General features: G+C 61.7%; 1 protein-coding gene across 1 annotated transcript; it reads left to right on the plus strand.

Annotated features, from left to right (window-relative positions):
- Nucleotides 1-1,578: 1,578 nt before the first annotated feature.
- TGM2 (transglutaminase 2) lies at nucleotides 1,579-12,529 on the plus strand. The gene is made up of 13 exons (XM_034067203.1): nucleotides 1,579-1,812; nucleotides 3,443-3,622; nucleotides 5,502-5,744; nucleotides 6,803-6,921; nucleotides 7,494-7,622; nucleotides 8,104-8,284; nucleotides 9,041-9,176; nucleotides 9,259-9,362; nucleotides 9,439-9,678; nucleotides 9,776-10,048; nucleotides 10,998-11,158; nucleotides 11,317-11,453; nucleotides 11,813-12,529. Exons 1-13 carry the CDS (start codon nucleotides 1,803-1,805, stop codon nucleotides 11,967-11,969), a joined length of 2,070 nt encoding a protein of 689 aa, XP_033923094.1. The 5' UTR covers nucleotides 1,579-1,802; the 3' UTR covers nucleotides 11,970-12,529.
- Nucleotides 12,530-13,648: the final 1,119 nt, after the last annotated feature.

Here is a 13,648-nt window from a genome sequence, read left to right on the forward strand (position 1 = left end):
CCAGGAGAGCAAAAATAGCTCCACCGCTGTGGTTGCCGTCCATGTGCAGCATTTTCCAGGGCCTGGGCAGACAGATGCCTCTGCATAGGTGAACACAGGAAACAAGGGAGGTTTCCCTCACTGAGGTGCTGGGACACCCCTGGGGACAGCCGGGCCCTCGGGCCCTGCCTCTCCTGACAGGATGCTGGAGCAGGGACAGACACTTTCCGTTGTTCCCACTCTGTGCTTGGCCAGAAAACAGGACAGGAATGAGTCCCTGCAGCCTGAGCAGCACCAGCACAAGACTTGCCTGGCCCCAAACACCCCTCACAGCAATGAACCACTCCTGCTGCTGATCCAAGTGGGAAGAGCCTCCTCGCAATGGCTCTGCAGCAGTTGGTGCCATTATGGACTGTTGGCCGCATTACCCAGAGCAGATTAAACACATCCCGTCTGGGACACGAGGCCAAGTGTGCACACCAAGCACATCCAAGGTTCACACAGGATAAGGAAGGAAGCACGGGCTTGTACAGGCAGAGCCGGACCCTGCACCCTCCAGTGTGAGCGCAAACACTGTCACCGCAAGGGCTCTTGTACCCAGGAAGCAGCACTGGGAGTGGGGCTAGCAGAACTGGCTGCTGGTGGGGATGGGGGCTCCACTGCCCCCAGCCCTCCCTCGGCCCCAGCAGGGCAAGGGACGCCTGTGCCCCTGGTGCCCAGGGAGCCGGTGCACAGCACGGTGGAGCAGTGCATGGACAGCTTCTGCATTACCCCCAGCTGCCCCAGGCTTGCCCCCAGTGGGGTTTTGCTGCACTGGCTCCAGCCTCCCCCAGAGGTGGTGATGCTGGAGCAGCTCCCGGCCATGGCCGCAGCACCAGCATCAACTCAGCTCCTTCCCAAGAGATGCTGCCCTTCCATAGTCCCTCTGCCATAACACAGGGCAGCACTGCTGCAAAATCAGCCATGTGCCCCCATAGCATGACCCACACCAGGAGTGCCCAGCTCATGGGGCTTGCTCCTGGGTGTCTGCTCTCAGCATGCTCAGACCTTGCTGTGACACTCTCAAGGTGTCAGGTCACCCTTGGGGGGCACAGGGAGGGACAGGCCAAGGCAGGCAATCCCAGGGGTACCACTGGTGGTCCCATAGGGCCAGAGACCAGCGGCTGATGTGGGGGCTGAGAGCTGCTGAGCAAAGCATCAGCCCCTGCTCCCTGCTCACCTCCCACAGCACCGTGCCTGGAGCAACAGCAACGTTTGCAGCACATTTTCCCATCAAACAGCAAAGTTTCCAGCACACTTCCCTCTGCCCACTGCGTCTGTTAGGGATGCATTTACGGGAAGGGGGACTGCAATCCCGAGCAGCTGCATCCGCGCCAGGAATGGCCGGGTATGGAGATAAGGCACTGAGGAAAGGGAACTTTATAAGGAGAAAACATTCCCCAGGCTCTGGCACCTCAGTGCGAGCGGCGCAGCCCCTCTCCTCCCTCCGCTCCTCTTCCCCTCCTCTCCACCGGCAGCGGGTGCAGCCCGGCCCGGGGGCGGCTCCGGGGGGCGGCTCGGGGCTGCGGCCGGGGGGGGGCCCAGGAACCGGGCGCTGGGTGGTTGGAATAGGTGGGACCCGAGCACGGCGTTTCCTGGAAACTTTGTTTTCCCTTTCTTCCCTCCGCCGGCCGCGGGGGTGTGAGCGGCGGCCGCGTATAAAGGGAGCGGAGGGGCACCGGGACCAGCACTGGGAGCAGGGCTCGCATCAGGATCAGCACCGGGACTATCACTGAGACCAGGACCGGGATCAACACCAGCACCGGGACCAGCACCGGGACACCATGGCCGAAGGTGAGACCGGCGCTCCCCCCTCCTCGCAGGTTCCCCACAGCCGTGAACCACGGAATTCCCAGCTGGAGCGGAAGGGGAGAGGGAACGGGAAAGGCTCAACCAGACAAACTCGGGTTTGTGCAGGGTCTGCTCCAGTCCCACCCCGCAGCCCCTGCGCAGCTCCAGAGCTCCGGCGGTATCTGCACAATGAAGTCTGTGCTATTTAAAGCTTTCATTGCTAATGGAGCCCAGCGGGGGCAGCGGGGGCAGGGACATGTGCCTACGTCCCACCCTGGTTTAAGGGTTTCTGGAGGCTCAGGCAGAAGTAACGCTGCTGCCCCATAGAAATGCCTCCAGGAGGGGGGGGTCCAGAGCCGGTGCGAGGGGCAGAGGCACCCCCCGGCCCCCCAGGACACGGGGCTGAGTGACACCGATGGGAATGCAGCCCTCGGGCGAGCCGGCATCGCCCTGCCCCATGCCCAGCCCTGTCTGGGGTGCCCGGGGCCCCTCTGCCTCCTGCACAGCTGCATCCCGCACGGATCAGTTTGGGAAGAGGCACCTGCACTTTAAAATCTGCTCTTTGCCGAATCCACCCGGGACGGTAACACTGGAATGAGGAGGAGCCCCAGCCCTGTGCTCTGACCACACTCATTGCAGCACACTTGGCTCAGGGTCAGGTTTATGCTCACACAGTTCATATGCAGTAGCAGAGAGCTCTGCTTCTGCCTACCAGGGGAAGGGAACTCTCTGTGCTGTCCCTACTCCAGGGTCCTGATGGACTGGCTGGAGGGACCTTGCCTTATTTACGGCCAGTCCCACTGTCACAGCAGCTCCCACAGTGCAGTGGGACTGGGGATGGGCCCAGCTGCCCCCCTGGATGCACACTGCGGGGTCCCCATGCATGGAAAGTTGGAGCATTTGGCTCTGGAACAGCGAGGTTAGGGCCAGCTGTTTCCATCTGGCAGCGGCCCGAGGAGGGCTCAGGGATCACTGCTGCTGGCACCGGGAAGAGCTCAGCCAGGGGGAGGCATGGGTCGGGGGTGATGAGCAGAGCATCACCCCATGTGCCCCACAGCCAGCACCGAACTCCCCATGTGCCCTGCGCTCAATGCTTCAGCTTATCCTGGCAACAAACCCAGTGCCAGCAGAGCCTCCCAGGTCACTGGTCCTGAGTGACAATGAACAACATCACAGCTCTGGCAGCCGCTCCGGCACACGGGGCTGGAGGCAGAGCAGGGCAGAGCACTGGGACCGGCAATCAAACACCTTCCTTGCCACCGGATTCACAGCCGGTCTCACCAATTTGCCAGCAGTAACCGAGCAGTAACCGAGCAGTAACCGAGCAGAGAGCTACCAGAAGCATCTCTGGCATTCTCTATCTCAGCAGCTCTCATTTGGAGTGGGGCTTTGCTCCAGTGCAGGATGCTGAGAGCCACAGAGCTGGAACAGCTCAGGCAGCACATGGAGCCCATCCTCGGTGATGATACTGTGGAGGGCAGCACCATGGAGCAAGAAATAGAGCCCAGAGCTTGGCTGGGAGGGCAGCTCTAAACCCCAGCACCAAGGCCCATACCCAGGGCAGGGGTCCATAGTGATGCTGTCTGCCAGCACCGGGCACAGGGAGGAGCTGAACCCGCTGCTGCCTTTGCAGATCTGGTGCTGGAGACGTGGGACCTGCAGAGCGAGCGCAACGGGAGGGAGCACCGCACGGCAGCCATGTGCGGGCAGCAGCTGGTGGTGCGGCGCGGGCAGCCCTTCACCATCACCCTGCGCTTCTCGGGCAGGGCCTACGAGGATGGGGTGGACAAACTGGCCTTCAATGTGGAGACGGGTGAGTGGCACCGGGCCCCGACTGAGCTGCCCCGGGATCACAGCCTGCACAGGGGCACCTGCCCCATCTCACAGCCCCTGTCCCAGCCTAGTGCTGAGCTTGGCTTTTGAACCAAGGCAGAGCTGAAGAGAAGCAATACACAGACCAGAAAGCCTCCTCCTCCCATGGCCGAGCCAGGCATGGGGCTGCACCAAATCTCTCACCCTGCTGAGAAACACCAGCAAAAGCAAATCCTTTCAGGAACAGGATTTTTGCTGAGGGTCTCCTGACACAGCCGCCCCAGACCCCATCACTCAGACAGCCCCAGAGCCAATCTGCTCAGGAAACAAAACCTGCAGTATGGCAGCGTTCCCACTGAGCCCCCCAAGCAACTGGCCCCACTGCAGTCCCCGAGCGGTGCCAGAGCAGGTACCCAGGAGCAACATCCAGTGGGTCCCTATGGCCCCACTTCAGGGGCTTCTCCTGCTGCAGCCCCACCGGCAGCAGTGACACTGGGGACATTGTTCCTGTGGCCAGGGCTGGGCACAGTGAGTGAGCAGGGACTTGGCCTCTGCCAGCTCAGAGCCAGGGGAGATGAAACCCTTCCTTAGGCAATAGTTATTTTGGGGCTGCAGCCAGAATGCAAATGGAAACTGCTCCTGTGTTTCCTCGCTCCAGTCCCACCGTGGGGTGACAAACATGAACCGAACCTGAACCAGCAGCTCCCTGTTGCCCTCAGTGCCAGAGCAGCTGTGCAGGGCTCTGTACACTGTGACAAGGTTGTGCTGCATCCCAGGCAGTCCAAAGCTGGTTTTGCACGTGGGAAGCCCCATGGTGCAACAGGGGCAAAGGTGCTTTGTCTCTCACACAGGCACATGGTGCCACACCGGAGGTGATCCCAGCACATCCCATCCAATGCCAGACTCATAGGCCTGTCGGGTCAGGGGCTGCCAGGCCTGCTCCCCCCCCAGGACAGTGATGCCACTGGGGCCAAGTGCCACCTCCCACTGCAAAGGGAGGAATGAGTCCGTGCAAGAACAGAGTCCATGTTTCTAAAGCAGTGCTTGAGGAGCCCTGCTCAGGCTGCTGGGGCCCTGCGGGGATGCTGCTGGCTTTGCAGGCAGGGAGGGGGGAACAGGAGGAGGAAGAGGAGGAGGAGGCAGGTCCATGCCCATCCCATGACGGCTCCAGACTGTCCCTTGCTGGGTTTGCTCAACTCAGCCTCCCCAGAAGGAGAAACTGTGTCACTCTCATGAGTTCATGAGTATTTTTGGTGCCTTGCTGGCTCCCGGCCCACGCTGCGGCCAAGGCTGGCAGGGAACCAGCAGGGAACCAGCCCCGGCCGTGCTCGGCCGAGGGGAGCAGCAGCCCCGCGGCCCCGGCCGGCCCTGCCTGTGCACCGGCACCGCCGGCAGCCGCTCTTGGCGGTGTCACCCCCCGGAGCAGGGCTCGGAGCCGGAGGGCGCAGGTGGCTTGGACGGGCGCAGGGATCGCGCTGTCCTCGGCTCCAGCGCTGGACACTGATGTAATCCCCGTCTGCAGCAACGCCTGAGGCTGTGCGCACGGAGCGGGGCCCCTGCTGAGAGCATCCCACTGCCGGGAATAGGGCTTGGAGCCGGGGGTGCGGCAGGAGCGGGATGCACAGGGACCTGGCAGCTCCCCTTTGAGCACCAGGGTCTGTGCTCTCTGGCTCTGGAGCACCCGTGGGGCGAGTCCCTCGCTCTGTCCCTTCCCAAACACCAAGGGTTTCAAGAGCACACGTCGGGGCAGCCACCATAGGGTGCAGGGCACGGCAGGACCATGGGGTGCTGTGGGGGGGGGTCCCCTTGTGCAGCACGCACGATGCAGAGCTCCCAGCCCCCCTGGAGCCCCGAGAGCTGACATTGTGCTTCCCTGGCAGGACCCTGCCCCATCGAGACGTCGGGAACCAGGTCCCACTTTGCCATGACCGACTTCCCAGAGGAATCGGGCTGGAGTGCTGTGATGCAGGAGCAGGATGAGGAGTCCCTCTCGGTTTCACTCTGCTCCCCCACCAGTGCCCGTGTCGGCCGCTACAGCCTGACCCTGGAGGCCTCCACGGGGTACCAGGGTTCCAGCTACCTCCTCGGGGACTTTGTGCTGCTCTTTAACCCCTGGCACCCAGGTGAGGCATCACCTCCGATGCTGGGAGCTCTCATGGGAGCATCCCTGTGCGCCTTCCACTGCTACAGACCCCTGAGCCCTGCCCCGAGCTCAAGTCCAAGCAGAAACCCACACTTTGCTTCCACCTCCAGCAAGTCGGGGGCCTCGAGCCCCGTCCCCACCCCAGGACACGTGCAGCCCCTTTACCAGCACCCACACACCCAACACCCCATCCCAGCACCCACAGTGCCCCACAGGAGCTCACCTCTGCAGTGCTGATGCCCTGAGCAGCCCCGACAGCAGCTCCTGGGTGGGTGGGTGGGTGATAAATAGCCTCCCATTGCCCTAATTGCTCCTAATTGCCCCCACTTGTCCTGGCCCCACCGCCCAGGCTGAGCCCCCACTGTGTGCTCAGGGATCAGTGTGGGTGTTCCCCAGTGTCAGTGACCCGGTGGAATGGGGGCATCCTGTCCGAAGGGCAGCTCAGAGCTGCGGTTTGATGGCCTTGGGCAAGAACCAACGGGGTTTCCATCCATCCACATCCTTCCTGTGCCCCGAGGAGCCGCCTGGTGCTCACACCTCTCCCGGCCGGTTTCCTGGATCCCAAACGCCCTGTGCTGGCTCCACAGAGATAAGGGCTTTAGGAAGCTTTTCTTGCCCAGGGCTGGTGCTGGGATGCACGTTCTGGGCTTTGCTCTGAAAGCACCTCCAGTACATGGGGTTTTCCTCAGCAGTAACAGCTGTGCTGCCATCCCACACAGTGCTCCTGATTCCCATTGCTAACTTCTTCCACCAGGGAGGTTTCCCCTCCTGGGAAAAGACCCGACCCCATAAAACAAGAGTGAGGAAAGAAAGCGAAAGAATGGGACAGGGAAGCACAGACCCACTGACCATTTCCTGCCAGCTCAGATCAAACTGGGCTGGAATTCTCCAGAAGCTTTTCAGACGGGAGCATTTCCAGCCCCTGTTACCTCATTTCCCAACAGCTCCATCCCCAGCACAGCCCTGGGGTGGGGGGACCCTGCGCAGGGTGGGGGAGTACAAGGCAGGGCCCTGTCCCCATCTCCTGCTCCCCCACAGAGGACACGGTTTTCCTGCGGGATGAGGATGAGCGCCGGGAGTATGTCCTGTCCCAGCAGGGGCTCATCTACCAGGGCACCCGTGACTACATCACCTCCAGCCCCTGGAACTTCGGTCAGGTGAGCAGGACAGGACCCCTGGACAAGGCCAGCACCATCCCTGGCACTGCAGGACATGGGGCTGGAGCACCCCAAAGGCAGCGCCTGAGGGGACACAGCCCATCCATGGGACAGACAAACCAAGGTCTTGTTTCCAAGAGGGGATGTGCTGAGTTCAGAGCAGGCAGCACAAGGGAGCGTCCCTGCGGCTCCTATCGGAGCTGTGCCAGGAGCTGGTGCCGATAACGTGCTCCCGGTGCGGTGCCGGCTGCACCGATAAGGCAGTGCCTGCGCCCCGATTGCCACCCCCCATTGCTGGGGCCCAGTGCAGGGGGCCCTGGACCCCTCCCAGAGCTCCAGCTGTGCTGTTGGGAGCTGGGGGTGCTCATGGGATCCACATCTCAGTTCAGGGAAGGGCCGTGAGTCATCACCATGGGAAGTCATTGGTTTTCCCGGAGGTCAGGTCCTGATTCCTGTATGGCAGCTGCAGGAAGCAGGATCCAGCCCCAGCCCTTGGGCTTCACACCATGGAGGTGGGAGAGCCCCCGTCACCATGGGGACCTCACACACCTTTCCTCCCTGCTCTGCACCAGTTCGAGGATGGGATCCTGTCCATCTGCCTCAAGCTGCTGGACACAAACCCCAAATTCCTGAGGGACCAGAACAAGGACTGCTCGCGCCGCAATGACCCCGCATACATCGGCAGGGTGGTGAGCGCCATGGTGAGTCCCAACACAGGCTCTCCCCTTGCTCTCATGTGCCATAAGTGTGTAAAGCCTCTTAAGAGGAGAGCATCAGCAGACGTGGGCACACACCACACCAGGAGCAGCCTCTGCTCCCTGCAGGTGACAGACACAGCCGGGCAGGAGGACGTGTCTGTAAAACCCATCCCCACCCAGTGCATCCCAGTTCTGGCTTCTCTATCCCCTGTGCATCCCCAGCATGGGGGGACGCAGATGAATGCATCTCTGCATGCTCTTGTACCATGGCTGCCTGCATCCCAGTGAGCTCTTACAGGGCTGCAGGATGGGGTGACTGTGTGTGTGAGCTGGGGGGAGGCTCAGCTCCCCCCTCACCTGCCGGCTCCTGCCCCTCCATGCCCAGCACCCATCCAGCAGTTCTCCATCCCCATCCATCACTTCCCCATCCCCATCCATCACTTCTCCATCCCCATCCATCACAGCCGCTCTTGTCCTGCCACAGGTGAACTGTAATGACGAGGACCGGGGGGTACTGGCAGGGCGCTGGGACAACCATTATGAAGATGGGATGAGCCCCATGGCCTGGATCGGGAGCGTGGACATTCTCAAGAGGTGGAACAACCTGGGCTGCCAGCCGGTCAAGTACGGCCAGTGCTGGGTGTTCGCTGCCGTGGCCTGTACCGGTGAGAGCAGATCCCATCTCCCTTGCCCACAGGAGGGGGTCACCGCGTCCCCCCTGCCCTCCCCTGTGCTGTGGCAGGCGCTGGTTGCCATCGGTTGCCATCAGCCTGCAGGGATGCTTTGCAGTTCAGCTCTGAGCTGTCAGGAAACGAAGGGAAACAAGATAAGAAGGGCTCTGGCTCTGCAATTAGTGCTGCCTGCAGAGGGCTGGAGGCTCAGTGCAGGGAAGGGAAGTGGCTTTAAGGTCACACTGCAGTAGTCATGTACCCGCTGGGACCAGGGGATTTCACTGCCATGGGGCAGCCGGGCTGGGGCAAAAGGGAAGGAAACCCCAGGGCTGCTTCTGCTGAGCCCTGTGCATGCACTCACATGGTTCCACTCCGAGCAAAGCACTGCATTGTGGGGCTGTGCTCGTGTGTGAGTGTTTAAACATCACAGATACACAAGGTCCTTTCTGGGGGACAGGAACAGCAGAAAACGAGTGGGTTTGCTGGGCTCACAGTCGTCTGCAGCATCCTTTAGTGTGTTACAACCACCCCTGCCCCTGGGAGCCCTGCTTGCAGCACGAGGCAGCTGCGGGATGCAGTCAGAGGCTGGAGCGTGCTGCTGCATGCATGGGGTCCTGCATGACTGTGGGAGCTGGCTCATCCCGGGGCCTGTCCCACTGAGGGGGAAAGGGAAGGGCAGGAGCTGTGTGAACCTGGGGCTCTGTGGGACGGGATCCATGTGAGCCAGCTCACCCTGCCCTGCTCCCGCAGTCATGCGGTGTCTGGGGGTCCCCAGTCGGGTGGTGACCAACTACAACTCAGCCCACGACACCAACGGGAACCTGGTCATCGACCGCTACCTCAATGAGACCGGGGAGGAGGAGCGGCGCTCCAGGGACATGATCTGGTGGGTACCCCCCTGCCCACCCCCTGGAGCCCAGTGAGTGATGGGGGAGGCTGAGACCCCTTTGTCCTGGCTCCCCTTGCAGGAACTTCCACTGCTGGGTGGAGTCCTGGATGGCGCGTCCAGACCTGGCACCAGGCTATGATGGGTGGCAGGCACTGGACCCGACGCCGCAGGAGAAGAGTGAAGGTACAGCACACACTGCACCATGGGGCTGTCCGGCTGTGACTGCACCGGGTGGTGATGGTGGCTCCGGTCCCCGCAGGGGTTTTCTGCTGTGGGCCGGCTCCGGTCAGAGCCATCAAGGAGGGTGACCTGCGCCTCAAGTATGATGTGCCCTTCATCTTCGCGGAGGTGAACGCGGATGTGGTGTACTGGGTAGTGCAGCGTGATGGTTCACAGAAGAAGAGCATCCACTCCTCGGTGGTGGGGAAGAACATCAGCACCAAGAGTGTGGGCAGGGACAGCAGGGAGGACATCACCCACACCTACAAGTACCCCGAGGGTAGGGGCAGCACTGGGGGATGTGGGGAACCGATCCCATACTGCAGCTGCAGTGGGGCCATTCCCCCCCTGGAACCACAGCTTCCTGTGCCCTGCAGGGTCTGAAAAGGAGCGAGAGGTGTTTGCGAAGGCCGAGCACGAGACGAGCTCCCTGCGGGAGGAGGATGAGGGTCTGCACCTCAAGATCAAACTGTCGGAGGGTGCCAACAACGGCTGCGACTTCGACGTCTTCGCCGTGGTGAGCAACAACACAAACCAGGAGCGCGGCTGCCGGCTCATGCTGTGTGCGCGCACTGCCAGCGCCACCGGTGCCGTGGGGCCGCAGTGTGGCATCAAGGACCTGCTCAACCTCAGCCTGGAGCCCTATGCAGGTGAGGATGTGCCCGCAGCTGGGGCAGAGCCGTTCCTGTGTTCAGCTGCAGCCCCAGGGCACAGACATGGGGCAGGGACCCCCCACTGCAGCTCTGTGGGGTTCCCCATGGGCAGCAGTGGGAATGACCCCAGCTCAGCCTGGTCCCAGCCGGCGCAGCTGCGGGCGCTGTTTCGGTGCCCAGGAGGTCGCAGCCGTGCTGGGGCTCTCGGTGGCTCCGGCACCTCCTTTGCCGCAGTCACAAACCGGTGCCACCACCTCGTGCTTTGGTTCATGTCAGTTTTCCATGGAGCTGACAGGGTTGGAAGCAGGATCCACATCCGCTGCCCGCGATCACCCTGCTCCAGTGCGGTGCCAAGATCCCCTTAGCTGGCCCATGACAAATGCAGTGCTCAGAGCTCCGTGTTTGCTGAGCTGGATTAAGGGAATAACAAATGTTCCTGCTCCACTAAATCCAGTGTCACTTTCCCTGAAGCTTTAATCCAAGCCCCTGAGGCTCCCCCCCAGCTCCTGCCCAGGGCCCCCCAACCGCAGCCCTTCAGGAGCCCCTGCCCCCAGCTGGAGCAGTGCTGGACCCATCCCTCTCCATGCAGCCCCAGCCTCAGCTGAGCACTTCACATCCTGCCCTGGGAATGTTGGGGTTCGGTTCCAGCAGTCCCAGCATCCCCAGGACCCTGCCCCAGGCTCTGCAGCTGCCTCCAGCTGCGTTCCCTGTGCACCCCGCAGCCCCGTCCCTAAAGGGCTTTGGGGTAAACCCTGCTCAGGGCTGAGCGCAGGAGGCTGCCAGGGAATGGGGCTGCCAACACCGGCTGTGAAGGGCACCCCAATGTGACCCAGCCCCACCATGACCTTGTGAGGCACCTGGAGAAGCTCCTGAGGAGCCCTGAGCACCGCACTGAGCCAGTGCAGGGCCATGGGTGAGCCCTGACCCCGCTCTGCTTCCCCTCCAGAGAGGAGCATCCCCCTGCGCATCCTGTATGAGAAGTACGGGGAGAGCCTGACCCAGGACAACCTCATCAAGGTGGTGGCTCTGCTGACCGAGTACCAGACCGGAGACATCATCGTGGCCGTCAGGGACGTCTACGTCAAGAACCCGGAGATCAAGATCAGGGTAAGGACACAGGAGGTTTGGGGGGGACATTCCCTATTGATGGGGTTGGTCCCAGTGACCTGGGGCTGGTGCAGCAGGGCCTGCACCCACAGGGATGTGCACTGCAAGGAGCCGGCTCAGCCCCAGCAGGCTCAGGCTCCAACCCCTCCTGCCTGCAGATCCTAGGGGAGCCGATGCAGAACAGGAAGCTGGTGGCTGAGGTCAGCCTGGTGAACCCCCTGGCAGTGCCTCTGCACAACTGTGTGTTCGTGGTGGAGGGAGCCGGCCTCACCGGCGGGCAGCGGATCAAGGAGCTGTAAGAGAATGGGAATGGGGCGGGTGGATTCTGTGCCCAGAGCCCTCCCAGGGCCTGGCTCTGCTATGGGCACAGCCGGAGCTGCGGATACACTGGTCCATGAGGGATGTGGGGCTCAGAGCAGCTCTGCTGGGGAGGGTTTGGCTGCACCATGGGGGTCCTGGCTTCCCAGCACTGGAGACACAGGGAGGGTGATGGGGCACAGGGAAGGTCATGGAGTGCAGGGAAGGTCATGGGGTGCAGGGTGGGTGATGGGGTGCAGGGCGGGTGATGGGGTGCAGGGAGGGTGACAGGGTGCAGGGATGCTGGTGGGGCACCCCACTGACCCCTGCCCATTCCACTGCCCCTGCCATCCCCAGTGAGGAGCCGGTGGAGCCGCAGGAGGAAGCCAGGTTCCGGGTGGATTTCGTGCCGCCCCAAGCAGGGATGCACAAGCTGATGGTGGACTTCGAGTGCGACAAACTGATGGGGGTCAAGGGCTACCGCAATGTTATCATCGCTCCCCAGCCCAAGTGAGCGGCCCCAGGGACCCGCTGCAGACCCTGCGCCCCCAGCCGGGGCTCACTGCCCCCTGCTCGCTTCAGCTCAAGCCAGCCCCAGCCATGGAAGGATGGACGATGGCCAAAGCCCAGCCCAGGGCTCTGGGTGCTGCAGCAGAGGGGACGGGGGCACCAGCCTGAGCGCAGCAGAAACCCCCGAGCCAGCCCCGTCCTTCTGCTGCAGCACCAACAGCCCCGGCCGCAGGGCAGATCCCATACACCGAGGAGCAGAACAGCCCTGTCCAGCACTGATGGCACTCGGTGTGCTCACACGTGCCATTGAATGCAGTCAGTACAGAACGATTGTACACTGTGAGCACAAAGCTGTTTATATGCTACATACATAGGTAACAGATCTATTTATAGCTCTAGGAATATACACTGCATATAACCTGCTGCATAGGTAAAGTGAGGTATTGGCTTCAATAACCGTTCCTGTCGCTGCAGCCGTCGTGCAGTGAGGGATGGGATGTTACCTGGACAGGAATTAACTGTGCAAGCACTGAATAAAAACTCTATTTTTCACTTTTAAAGCCAGACCCGGCTCTTCCTGAGCCCCCATCGAGGAGGCACCAGCAGCTCCTCACCCAGCACCCAGAGGGGTTTGCATTGAAGGGTCATTAAAGCTCCTCCAGCTCCAACCCCTTCCACTGGAGCAGCTGCTCCAAGCCCCTGTGTCCAACCTGGCCTTGAGCACTGCCAGGGATGGGGCAGCCACAGCTTCTCTGGGCACCCTGTGCCAGCGCCTCAGCACCCTCACAGGGAACAGCTTCTGCCTCAGAGCTCAGCTCAGTCTCCCCTCGGGCAGACCCAGTGCACAGAGAGCCCCGAGGAGCAGCGAGGCCCGAAGGAGTTAAGAGCACAGCCCCAGCAGGGGCCATGCTGCACAGCCCCACGGTGCAGAGCATCCATCACCAGCTCTGCTGAGCCAGGCTCACACTGCTCCAGGCCTGCTTCAAAATAACCCTGAGCTCTGCGGCTCCAAGCTGGGCCCTGCTATAATAAACATCAGCACAGCTATTTCTGAAGTCGCTCCCATCCATCTGAGCTCAGCACTAGGCTGCCCAGTGAGGAACCGGCTGCTGGCAGCCTCCCAGTGCAGCCGCTGCAGGCTGGCACCACGCTCTGGCTCTCTGGGGCTGGCTTCTCCCCATTATTCAGCATCCTTCCACACTGTTTGCAGAGCATAATGAATTACTCAGCACCCCTCTAACATGTCCATGTGAGGCAGGTGTCTGCCTCACACACCTCCATCATCCTCTGATGCCTGTGAGAGCAGTGTGAGCAGTCCTACAGAACAGGCACCTCCACAGGGCCATCTCCCCTGCACACATCCAGCAGTGCCCAGGGCTGCCCAGCACCACCTCCTTCAGGCTGACACTTCTGCTCTACCAGAGATAAACTACAAATCAAACGTTTACAGCACCCACTGCATGGGAGAATTCCCCATCCAGCATCAGCCCAAGGGCCAAGGTGATGGGTTCCTGTGGCAGGGACAGGTTCTTAACACCCCTGAGCTCGCTGGAGATGCTGACCCCAGGAAGTCACCGTGAGCTCATTTCAGACTTGAGGACCTTTAACTTACCGTCTGTGATGGATTGAGACTGGAACGAACTCCCATAGCTCAGAGCACAAGCGAGCAGGAGGCAGTGGGAA

The sequence above is a fragment of the Melopsittacus undulatus genome, chromosome 10 (assembly GCF_012275295.1).
Source record: "Melopsittacus undulatus isolate bMelUnd1 chromosome 10, bMelUnd1.mat.Z, whole genome shotgun sequence".
Taxonomy (NCBI): Eukaryota; Metazoa; Chordata; class Aves; order Psittaciformes; family Psittaculidae; genus Melopsittacus; species Melopsittacus undulatus.

Excerpts from the sequence above, each read along its gene's own strand:
- TGM2 (XM_034067203.1), top strand. Across the intron at positions 5,745-6,802 it reads CTTTAACCCCTGGCACCCAG|AGGACACGGTTTTCCTGCGG; the intron begins GTGAGGCATCAC and ends GCTCCCCCACAG. Across the intron at positions 7,623-8,103 it reads GCAGGGTGGTGAGCGCCATG|GTGAACTGTAATGACGAGGA; the intron begins GTGAGTCCCAAC and ends GTCCTGCCACAG.